At 41.5% G+C, this 12,575-nt stretch overlaps 2 protein-coding genes across 3 annotated transcripts in view; both read left to right on the top strand.

Annotated features, from left to right (window-relative positions):
• Positions 1–1,836, top strand: part of wdr1 (WD repeat domain 1) — a 13,835-nt gene extending 11,999 nt beyond the window's left edge. The window contains exon 15 of the mRNA XM_044024344.1: positions 340–1,836. Within this exon, the coding sequence (XP_043880279.1) occupies positions 340–446 (107 nt within the window). The 3' untranslated portion in view covers positions 447–1,836. The remainder of the gene's footprint in view (positions 1–339) is intronic.
• Positions 1,837–5,262: 3,426 nt separating this feature from the next.
• slc2a9l2 (solute carrier family 2 member 9, like 2) overlaps positions 5,263–12,575 on the top strand; it is a 121,356-nt gene continuing 114,043 nt past the window's right edge. Inside the window, exon 1 of one of the 2 annotated variants that reach the window (XM_044024826.1) lies at positions 5,263–5,313. In XM_044024826.1, the coding sequence (XP_043880761.1) occupies positions 5,263–5,313 (51 nt within the window). Of the gene's footprint in view, positions 5,314–6,803; positions 6,836–12,575 lie in introns of those variants that run through there. The other variant, XM_044024828.1, reaches the window with a different exon arrangement.

Genomic DNA, 12,575 nt, shown 5'->3' with positions numbered 1-12,575 from the left:
AATTTCTCTGTGGACTTTGGTGTGGGAGAGTGAACAATTTGCAAACTACATACATATTCTGAAGTTTGTCACAGACATACACTGAGCTCTTCAGTGGCTAAAATCAGTTTTTCTTTCAATGGTCCCCCTGCTACACCCGTACAAAATACTGAACCATCCCTTTCATGTTGGGCTTGAATAGTGTTTAGATACAAGAACACGTTTGGTATCAAACATCACAGTTTAATTCATAAAAAGCCTGATGGCTGACCCAGGGATTTACCATTGCAAACCGAACTGAACCATGATGGCGTATGAAGTTTGTAACCGGTTGTGTTTGTTTTCCTGTAATGTCTGCAGACCCTCACCGGTTGCACCACATCAGCAGCTTGGCTTGGGTGGATGAGCACACTCTAGTGACTACTTCCTATGATGCCAGCATCAAGCAGTGGACTATTACATACTGAGCTGCAAGCAGACAAATATCCACATCTCCAGGGACGAGGACTTCTTATCACTTTTTTCTCGCTTCCTTTCTTTCTTTCTTTTATTATTAAATGTATTTTCACACTCTAGATGGTAGTTTTGCCGAATTGTAAATGAGAACGGACAGGAAAAGCTCCCAACAAACAGGTTATCCAAGGAGAGATCGCTTTGATGCAAACGACCGTCACTAACACCAACATGAAGTGTAAAGCATATGCACGTGTGCTTTTACATTTCATAACAGACCCAGTCAAATATCATGCAAGATCAACATTCCATAGCTTCAAACTGAAACCATTGTCAGTGGTTCGAGCCGAAGCGTCCGAACCAGCATTGTTTTTTTGTTTGTATTTTTAAACATGGCCCTAACTGCATTATTAACCTGTCACTTTTTTATTTTATGGGATTGGGTGTTGTCTTTTTTCCCCCTCTTTCTTTATATGATCTATAACTCTTCCTGGTGGACTGGGGAGCAATGGTAGGGACTGAAAGAACAAAGTATATATTTAATATTGGGCTATGATAAAGGATTATTGTCATTATGGATTAATCTGTCGATTCATTCGGTCCTTAAAATTCAGTTTTACCCAAATTTCAAAGAGTAAAGAAACCAGAACACGTTCCAATTTAAGGAGCTGAAGAATCTATAACTTCTATGACGAGAGAAAAAAACCCTGAATGATTCATTGATAATCGAAACAATGCGGCTTTCAATTAATGATGAATCATTTAGTGCAGTCCTGATACAGTTTTGAGGTGGTGTCTGTTCACCTGGACATCTGTACTGTTACTGGCTTGTATTTTGAATGCTTGTCTCCCGAGTTTTCATATCTTTGTGCATCTGCTTCCAAAGTGGAAATGATTAATTGGTGATGGTGATGATGATGATGATGATGATGATAATAACACTGTATGCATTTTGAGTTCCACGTACATTTGTACTCATGCTTATCAATCACATTATGTGCATTTGTGCTCAGAGGAAATCATCAAAAATGACTTCATGTTCAGGAACACACTGCACTGTGGATGATGACCAGTAGGGGGCTCTGTAGTGTAAATGCAGAGCCTCTTATCTCTACAGGATGTTGGTGTCACTCAGTGAGTTCATTGTAATTGATCCCTGAAATTAAACATCTGACATAAATGTCACCTCAGCGTCCTTTTTAGTGAAAGTGTTATTGTAGATTAAAGCAGAAATGCTTGAAGAAAAGAAGGAAACCTCCAACAGTCCAACGCTCTACTGTTCACCCAAAGAAACATTTGCAGTGAAGTAATCCCTGATGTTCACAGTGAAACAAATGGTTAACATGCATGTATAATTTTGTCGAGATTAATGTTCAAACCCATTAAAACGTGACTCATGAATCATTTAATCTACTGTGGTTTCAAAGGGCAATGGTGGGGGAGCTGGAGCCAATCCCAGCTGACTTTGGGCAAAGAAGGTGGGGTCACACCACACAGCAAGAGTGATCACATGAAGCAGGTGGGTGCAGGTGCAATGGGCAAAACACATCTGAGGGGGTGGAATACTGTGCTCATGGGCAACCCTGGCCTGTCCTGGGATTTGAACCAGCAACCATATGGTTACTGACTGCCAGTGGAGTCGTCTGTCATTTTTGTGCACCTGATCGTTCACCTCTGAGCCAACGCCCTCTGCAGTGACCTGGGCTGAAGTTCTTTACGTTCCTTTGCTGCATGTCTACCTTTCACTCTTCCACCCGTCCACATGTTGCTGTGTGATCTAATAAAATCGAACTGACCATTTACAAAGGGAGAACATGCAAACTCCACACACACAGGAAAAACCCAGAGCAGGATGTGAACCAGCAACCTTCTTGCTGTGAGGCAACAGTGCCAGCCACATCCACTGTGTGAACTGCCCTTAACCAATTGAAAATAATAAAATTCAAACTTTTTTGCGTTTGAGTAGTTTGTATCTTAAAAATTTTTAATTATAGAGTAGAACTGTCTCCTCTCAGTCCTGCTGTTTGTATCAAGTGAATTTCTCCAGTGTGAGCTCAATGAAGTCAAATCTAACCTTACCTAATCTAATCTAAATTACGCTTCATAGTGCATTTATATTATATGATGTATGATACAGTACACTCCTCTTGGTTTTGTTTATCCACACAGAAACACAACTTTATATGGTATTTTTCTTTTTCCTTCTGAAAAAGTTTCAAGAAATGTCTATATTTAAATGAAATCTCTCTGAACAATGCCAGGCCTGTACACGGTCCTGTGACTTTTTAAAAAATGTGAATAAGTATACATAAAAGACAAAGGCAGAATGAAGAAAGTCAGACTCAGGACAACTGTGGAAAGAAAATTAAAGGGATTAAACCAAACAAATTCACACATAACAAGGTAAGTGAGGTAGCATATTTGTTCAAAATGAAAACCCAAGGGTGGCGTTTTGTGTTATTTTTCACTCTGGGACCCCAAAAATACCATTTCCTTTCTCCCACAGCACCAATTCCACGTTGATAAGAAAGAGAAGGAGAGAGCAGGAGCTATACTCAAAGATGGAGGGATGACCTCAGGTCATTTAGTCATGAATGAAACTAGTGCATCCCTCAGTGTTCATGTGATGAGAGGAGCTCATCACATGAACACTGAGGTTCATTTAAGCCCAATAAACAAGCAGACAGGGACGCAGAGTGTACATCAATGTAAACCTTTACTTTCACGAGTCACATGACCCACTCAGCTCTGAGCGTGTGCATGCATCTGACTCGTATGAGTTCAAATCCTGATTTTATTTGAACAATGTATGGAAGCAGAAGTGAAGCTTCTTCTGCTTCTTCTTCTTCTTCTTCTTCTCCACTACTGCACATGTCAAAGTAGTCCATTCTAACTGGTGAACACACACCACAGTCACATCATTTCCTTTTTGCGTCCATGTTTACAATAGATATTCTTTATTAATCCCAAACTGGGAAATTAGATTATGCATCCCAACACGGACACCTAATGTTGTAAAGCAAATTGTAAAGTTAACCCATTAATATTTGAGAAGATTTAAATATTCCATAAGTCAAGTCATTTTACTGAAGTTTAAGTTGAGTCTAAGTCACGAGAGTCAAGTTGAGTCTTTTTTTTGTGAATAATGATTACGTGTCATGCATCATGACTAGACATGAATCATGAAAGAATTAAAAGATAAGGGCAAGAGTGACGACCCCTTATCTTGGTTTCAGTCATATTGGGCTGCATCACTTTAAATTAGCTGCAGGTTACTGTAAACTGACTTGTTTAATAGAGCACAACTGTTACGGATGTTATTTAAAATATAAACACCTAGAGTTTACCTAGAAATTATTTAGGGATACCAAAATATAATCTCCTGCGACCCATGTGTGGGCCCCGAACCAGTGCAAATCACTGAAATAGCATTGATTTCGACAGTGCGACAATGACGTGAGCTGACAAACCAACTGTAAACATCTCTGTGTTTTACATTAGCAAAAATAAAAAAAAAAATAAAGCTGAATGTAGTGGGGGGCCCCCCTCCAGGTCCCTTTGGCCTGTCGCCCCCAAAATTCCTTTAAAACGCACCTGGCACTGAGTGAGTGAGTCGCTGCAGAGGAAACGAGTCAAAGCTGCAGCCGCTGGAATTCACGGGCTTTAAAAAGCAGCGTTTTAACATTGATAAGAAGCAGTGAAGAGAAACACAGGCAGACAATCACGAAGCTTCACCTTGTACCGGAGAATGAGAAGCGATCACGACAGCACCAACCGCAGAAGACACGCACACACACACACACACACACATCATCGGCACGGAGGATCCACGCCACGTGCTGGTTAAATGATGACACAGCAGAAGATCTCGCGAGGTAAGACTCCTCCATATGTGCCGCTGCTACTGCTGCTGCTGCCGCAGCGACACCTACTGGTGTGATCAGGTGCTCACGTGCCCCGGGGCGAGACTCCCCTCGAGCGCCCCCCCGAAAAAAACAAAACACAACAGGGTTAAGAAAACTGTGATGTTTCATTATATGTTAGTATAGTCTCCACCCCTGTCACTTTGTTTTCATCTTCCCGTCACCCCCTTCTTTGTCATACGATGATGTAAAACAAATCTATTACATATTTTCATTTTCTATAGCCATGGTTCTCAAGCTGTGGGTATGTGCTTCAGTGGTACGCAAGCTTCCTCTGGTGGTACTCGGCGTAAAAACAGAAATACTGTGTCAGTGGCGGCTGGTGATGAAACAAATTTAATCCAAAGAAGAAAAACAGCTGACGTGGTCGATGAGACTGATGCTCTGTTCTGAGCTGAGAGAGAGAGACACACAGTGTTGTCTCTTGGGGACCACCACCCATCTGTGTGTCCCGATCCAGTGTGTGTGTGTGTGTGTTTTGTCCACAAACCAAAGACTTTATTGTCTCAAAGCAGCAAAGAAAGCAGAATATATATAAATCACAGACAGAACTCATTATCAGTTCATCATGAGCCTGTACTCACTTGGCTTTTACGTTATCAAATAACTTTCACATGTAGAAAAGGTGACATGGGAGTTGTTTTTTTCCTGTCCTGCTGTTTCATGTCAGAGGAAACAGATCAAATGTCAGGTGAAAATAACAGAACGCAATGCAAACACAAGAACTTGAAACCATACCTCCAATAATGTTAATGCACAGTCAGACCGAGTTAGGTAGTGATAAAGTTTAACAGACGTGCCGTTCCTCCCCCTGCAGCACCACAGGTCAGGGAGTCTGAGACCTGGCGTCCGGCTCAGTGCTCACTTCATGTTAATATCACGCACACCGTTGCTTCAGTCAGGATACATGATGGCCCGGCCGTGCTTCATTCAGCACTCTGTAAGGGATGATGACGCGGTAGGTGGAATACAAACTGTCATGTCAGTGAGTAGATTGTATGTGTGTTTTGTCCTGTTCTCATGTGATCCAGTAATGTATGTGTGCATGTGTGTGATACATGTGTTATTCACACATTTAGGTTGACATGATGATCACTGTTGGGAGACACACACACACAGGGAGAGAGACACACACACACAGGGAGAGAGAGAGACAGACACAGGGAGAGAGAGACACACACAGGGGAGAGAGAGAGACACACACACAAGGAGAGAGACTCACACACAGGGAGAGAGAGAGACACACACAGGAGAGAGACACACACAGGGAGAGAGCACACACACACAGGGAGAGAGACACATTGAGGAGAAAGACACACATAGGGAGAGAGACACACACACATTGAGAGAGACACACACACACACAGGGGAGAGAGAGACACACACACAGGGGAAAGAGACACACACACACACATTGAGAGAGAGACACACACACAGGGAGAGAGAGACACACACACAGGGAAAGAGAAAGACACACACAGGGAGAGAGACACACACACACACACAGGGAGAGAGACACACACACAGGGAGAGAGAGACACACACACACACACAGGAAAGAGAGAGACACACAGGAGAGAGAGACACACACACACAGGGAGAGAGACACACACACACACACAGGGAGGGAGAGACACACACACAGGGAGAGAGAGAGACACACACAGGAGAGAGAGACACACACAGGAGAGAGAGACACACACACAGGGAGAGAGAGACACACACAGGGGAGAGAGAGACACACACACAGGGAGAGAGAGAGACACACACACAGGGAGAGAGAGAGACACACACACAGGGAGAGAGACACACACACACACAGGAGAGAGAGAGACACACACAGGGAGAGAGAGACACACACACACACACAGGGGAGAGAGAGAGACACACACACACACAGGGAGAGAGAGAGAGACACACACACACACAGGGAGTGAGACACACACACACACACACACACACACACACAGGGTGAGACACACACACACACACACACACACACACACACACAGATAGAGAGAGATACACACACACACACACACACACACACACACACACACACAGGGAGTGAGAGACAATGTATGTCCTTTACACCAGTAAAGCTTCCACATGTGATTTCAGGTTCATATTTAGTAATAGACTCTGTCTATATCGTATCAGCTCAGCCACATGTGCTGTGTTTAAAGGAAAGTTGCAGGTCGTGTGTTTTCATAGTAACATGATATTAAGTGGCGGGCCGCATGTAATCAACTGGGGGGCCACATGTGGCCCACGGGCTGCCAGTTTGACACCTCTGATGGACAGTATGTAGGTCACACATGACATTACTTATTGCAGCTGCAGACACGTTTGAGTCATGTCCGGCTTGAGTAAATAAAGTTAGTCAGTGCTCATGTGATCGTGGAATCTTTTTAATCAGCAAACTCGAGCTGCTTTTGTCGCACGAACCGTTTGAATGTTGAAGATCTTCAGAGTGAACGGTGGGTTTTCTTTCTCCAGCTGTTTTGTGTTGTTTTGTTTTGGTTTTCTTTGACACAATCATTGAACCTGTCAAGTTAGAGCTTTTGTTTATTCCATTCATTTGTGATAAGACATGTGATAAGACGTCCACTGCGATGACTGGGAAGCACAGAGTCACTGACACACAAGGTATCTGTCCTGGTTTTAAAGGCTAATCATCATCCTTTTTATTATATGGAATAAATATGTGAAAGACGTCCCTGTGACCCTCATGTGGAAGATTATTTGGACTAAATAATTATAAATGAAATAGAATATATATTGATTAAACAATGTAGGCAATTGTTTAAAAAGTTTTAAATGTTTCTTAATAACACTTTGTATTAATAATGTGTTATAGCAGAATCTGACCATATTTAGGGTGCATATTTAGCCACGTATACATTTATGTATATTGAGATATCTAAGACAACATCCAAGGGTTTTAGCTGTCTTTCTTTGTATTATTTATTATTTTACAAATACCATGTGGAATGACAACAAGAAAAGGATCTTGAATCTTGGCACTAGTTTGACACACTCTACTCTTCCCACTGAGAGGTTTGTCCACTCCACAGGAAACCTGAAACTCCTGTTATCTGGACTGAAAGAGGGGGGTGTTCAGCTCACATGCCTGAGTATCATGTTGTTTGTCCCCATGGCAACCCCGTCCCAAACCGAGGTCTCCTCTTTTGGCCATGTCACGTTGTGCTTATTATGGATTTATTTTGTTCATGACACTGTAGGTGCTTTTGTTTACATGTTCCAGCACAGCACGGTTCCACTCTACACAGTTTGGTTCGAGTTTTAAGGTTAGGATAAATATCCAGGTTAGGCTTAGTGGATATTCACTGTCGGCTCTATTAAGATCATCTGCATTTCCATGACCAATAATAATAATTGTAAATAATTGAGGATAATTAAGAATAATAATATCTTCTTTGTCAGTGACTGTGCTTGATGCCCACTCAGGGCAGCTGCTCCCTAAATGAAAGCCCCCAAATGTCTCCAGTACATGCTGCAGTACGTACATTTAAATAAAGCTTCATTTGAATATGTAACCTTCTACGTATGACAACATATACAATCACTGAAACTGTTATTAAAACTGTTCATAAGTGCATTAGGGAAGCAGAATTGCCCTATTTCCTCTTATTAATCCTGAAGACAGGCTGCTGGTGTTTATTCATCTTGAGTGGCATTGTCACTCCATTCAAAGCAACAATCGCATCACACACACGTGTCTGAGCTGGTCATCAGTGTTACCATCTGACTGGGGGGGGGGTCGTCCTGGTGGACTTTGGCAGCTGATTGAATGATGAAGGGGGCGGGGGCGGGGGCAGGGGCGAGTGGGGCCGGGGTCGTTCTTCAGGCCTACACATGGTTGAGGAATGCATCGGCACAATAGAGCTCAGATGGATCATTGTGAGGATGACTGTTGTTCTTGTGACGGAAGAGAAACACTTTTCCTTCACTCTCTGCACGACGACTCTGCAGTGAGAAATGCAGAGTAGACAGTGTTCACGGTAAGTGTCTCACACTGCAGTGTTTACGTCTCCATCTGTGCGAGGGAGACTATTGTACCGCTGACATTATCTTACCGAATGAGAACAGAAGCCCCTGCAGTTTACTGTCATACACTAGTCAAGCGGGCTTCATTTATCGATTGCTAAGTCAGAGGCCTCCTCAAGGGGGCGCAAACACATTGTCAGGAGTGTAGTTGTGAATGGATGGGAACAACTATTGTAACTACATTAGAAGACAGCGGGATATTTCTCTGGAGAATGACATGGAAGTGGAAGAGCTGAGCGTGACTGAGCGTTTTCTCTGTCCTGTCTGTCCTTCATTCTTTGTGAAGTTGTATTTGTTGTTTGCGTTTGTAGTTGTTGGCTTTATTTTCGTTTTTAGTTTGTCATGTATGTACGACTGGAGTACATACTCGGCAAGTACGGGAGTACACAAGTGCGTATGTACATAATCAGAATTTAACATCTTTAAGTTACATACACTTAAATGGTTTAAGTAAGTATAGTGGAGTCTACTTAAAAGCACAGTAGTCAAAACTTAATATTATACAATTCTTTTATAATATATTACATTTTAAAATATTATATATGGAATACGAAAATTCCAATTAAATTATTATTTGTTAATGACCACACAATGCAGTACATTTTATTTCGACACACAACAAAGCAACACATATGTATTAACAATGATGCTGTGTGAAAGAACAGATCCAAAATAACAGCTATGAAAACTTGCTGTTCTTGCCAACAATTACAACAGCACAGCCAAGCAAGAGTAAGATATTCAGGTTAACAGCAACAGTGTCTACAATCAGCTGTGTGGTCTTCATAAATATTATGATTTTCATAATTCATATAGGAGAATGGAAAAACTGAGTCACACACCAATCAAAAAAACATAACTCACTGATCTGCTCTTAGGAAACATAGCAAGAATGTCAATGCAACATAGCAATGTTGTCACAATTGCAATTGTCCAATGCTCAGAATTGACCTATATTAGATATATGTACACGTTTCAAACTCGAAATGTCCCAGCAGTTTCTAATACTTCAATAGAGAAAACAACTCACCTGCAAATTGACTGCAGGGACACTGATCCAAACTGTCCTAAAGCATTGAAAGCGCAGTTTTCAAAGCTTCCTCCAATTTCTCTCCTGGAGAATCTTTACATGATGCCAGCACTCGGACGGTGCGCTCATACAGTGGCATGTGAAGAGGTTAGGGTACCTTGCAGTCAGCCTGATGTTTTTTCAGAAAAAAATTATGTTTTTTTATCAGAAACATGTGAGATGCAGTTGTTTTGAAGCCAGTCTTCACTAAAGCCTGCAGTGTCCAAACAGTTAAATAGAGCTATAGACTCTGCCCTCTGGCTTCTATATTAGCAATAACACCTTCTGAACTGGTTAAGAATCTGTTCAAAACAACTGAATGAACTGTGAATAAGCTTCACCGTGACAATACCATTATAATTGAATCGTATAAAAGTGAAACGAATGTATCTTTGTTGTCTGTACCCTGTACCACACCTGTGTGACAGAGCACCCACTGTGTGGAGATGGAGTGAGTCCACAGTGGAGGGTTTTATATAAAACGTTCCCTCAGGAAAGGAAGATTTTACACGGTGCCATCGCCTCAAACGCTTTTATCTCTGCTGAGACATCGTGTCATGTTTTTAGTGAGTGTAAGAGACTCAAAGCGCTTCTTCTTCACTCTTTTAAACCATGTTTTTAATTTGTAAGATGAAACATTTAGTATTTATTTACGGTGTAGGGTACAAGAAAGGCAATTTAAGTCACCAGGAAAAATCAAATAGAAAACAGTGCAGGTCTGGAAGCAGCCTCAGTGTGGTGCTGTAACACCAGACTGAGGCTGGAATTCGGTTTTTATAAACTGGAGATGTGGAGAAATGTCAAAACTTTTAATATGGAGCTTTAAAAAGACCCTTTGGACCAATTAGAGTTTAGAGTTTATTTATTTAAAATAGGCATAATACATATAACATATATATACACGCACATGTAAATATGCAAGATTATAGCCAACGGCTAATTTCCATCTTTAGTCCCTTCGGCAGGTTGATGTTTACATAGGATTAATAAGACAACATTAACAAGTAGAACATTTAGTCTTAAAAGATAAAAGGTAGTAAAAGGTTAGCTAATATTAGACACACAATATATACAATACAATACAATACACATATTGGGCACTCTTTCTAAGAGGAACTACACAGTAACCTCTAGTACCAGCTCTTGTTGATCTGTTTGTGTTTCTATTACTAATTCTTGTAATGGAGGAGGTGCTTTGTCATGACAGATTATGTAAATCAAGACGAGGACTAACGCTACCCCCCTCAGTTTGAAGATCTTAATTACAGTTCAAAGTTCTTCCTTCTCACCACTCTTCTCCTTCAAGTTCAAAGCCTCCCATCACGGATCAAAGTCCTTCTTCTGAATGTTCTGTCTCTTCATATTCTTACATTAAGACCAGTTGCATGAAGGAATTATATTATATTATATTGAATGAAATGTATTAGTACAGCGACAAATCTCAACATACATTATCTCAATATTAACAATATTGCAGAGAGAGGAGAAAACTAACAGTTCACACAACGAACAAACACTTGGCATCAGTGGAGAGAAACCAGATGTGCAGCATCTGCCTCGACCGGTGGGGGTGAAAGGAAAAATGGTGGACAGAGGAGAGGTGGAGGAGAGAAAGGAAAAGAAGGAGGTGAAGTAGAGACAGAAGAAAGAGACCATGAGCACCATAGGAAATTCCCACAGCAGTCTAAGTCTAGCAGCATAACTAAGAGATGGTTCAGGTTTCCCTGAGCCAGTCAAACTATAAGCTTTATCATAAAGGAAAAAGTTATAAGTCTAACTTTAAATAAAAAAGAGAGGCTCCGCCTCCTGAACTGTCATTGGGAGCGGAGAGGAGCACAGGAGAGGAGCCTGGTAACTGAAGGCTCTGCCTCCCATGCTGCTCTTACAGACTCTGGGAACCACAAGTAAACCTGTATTTTGGGACTTAAGTGATGTGTTAGGGTGATAAGGTAAGACTAGGTCTTTCAGGTATGAATGGGGCCTGATCATTAAGGATCAGTGCGGGGGAGCCAGTGTAGAGAACCTCACACTGGAGTGACATGGTCTCTCTTTCTAGTTCCTGTCAGAACTCGTGCTGCAGCATTTTGAATTAATTGAAGGGTTTTAAGACTTGTGATGAATTTCGTTTTTCAGTGTCCTTTATGGACAGAATGTTTTTAATGTTTTATAATGTTCTGCAGGTGGAAGAGGGCTGTTCTGTGTAGTGGAAAAAAAATGAAATAACAGTCTTTCAATCAGGAATGGTCTTTCCTTTCCTTAACAAGCAAACACAGTTGGTTACAAAGAATTACTGTGTGTATTACTATCGCCAATATACATGTTTGATTATACATGTACTACACATGCTGACGTTCCACGTCTAATATAATGAATGAATGTGTGTGTGACCTATTTAGTCTTTCTGATCGCCCGCAAATGTGTGGTGAAAATGCACAGGGTGAGACAGAGAGTACCGTGCAGCACTGATAGGGGGCAGTGCTGAGCCCCATAGGCACAAGAGCATGCAGCGATGTGTCAACACAGTGTCGTAGATATTCTTGGGAGGATAAAGTGGTAGAACATGGATGGATAGAAGATTTCAGTGTTTTATTCAGATATTAGAAAAGAAACTAAGCCCACAAATCGACCAAAGAAAGACAGTTACCAGCGCTTCGAAACCCTATCGCTCACTGAATGCACATTGTTTGATTAGGGACCGTGACATGTGCCGTAAAGTAAATGTTGTAGTTCCTTTTTGTGGCACAGATCTGAAACCAGATGTTCCATAGTGCCAATGCAGGTGATGAAGGTGACATTCACCCTGTTGTATCTTCATTATTTGAAGGTTGAAGACAGATGAGGCTCCCACAATGCAAACAGTGATCACCACTGCTCATTATGGGTTTTAGGAGCAACAGAATTTGAAATGCCTTTTTATTCTTTTCTTATTTTCTTTGCCGAGGTGTTAGAAATCAGTAGAGGAGCCGTAGCACACTGTTCCACACGGAACAGCACATTTTGATGTAGCTTTGCTCAAATCTGTGGGAAGAGGTTTTTGGCGACATTTGAGCAAAAGTGGTCGCAGAAGAAAAATGGTGACA

The sequence above is a fragment of the Solea senegalensis genome, linkage group LG4 (genome assembly GCF_019176455.1).
Source record: "Solea senegalensis isolate Sse05_10M linkage group LG4, IFAPA_SoseM_1, whole genome shotgun sequence".
NCBI classification, from domain to species: Eukaryota; Metazoa; Chordata; class Actinopteri; order Pleuronectiformes; family Soleidae; genus Solea; species Solea senegalensis.
The sequence above is the reverse complement of the archived record's forward strand: the minus strand, read 5'-3'. Positions and strand labels throughout refer to the sequence as shown.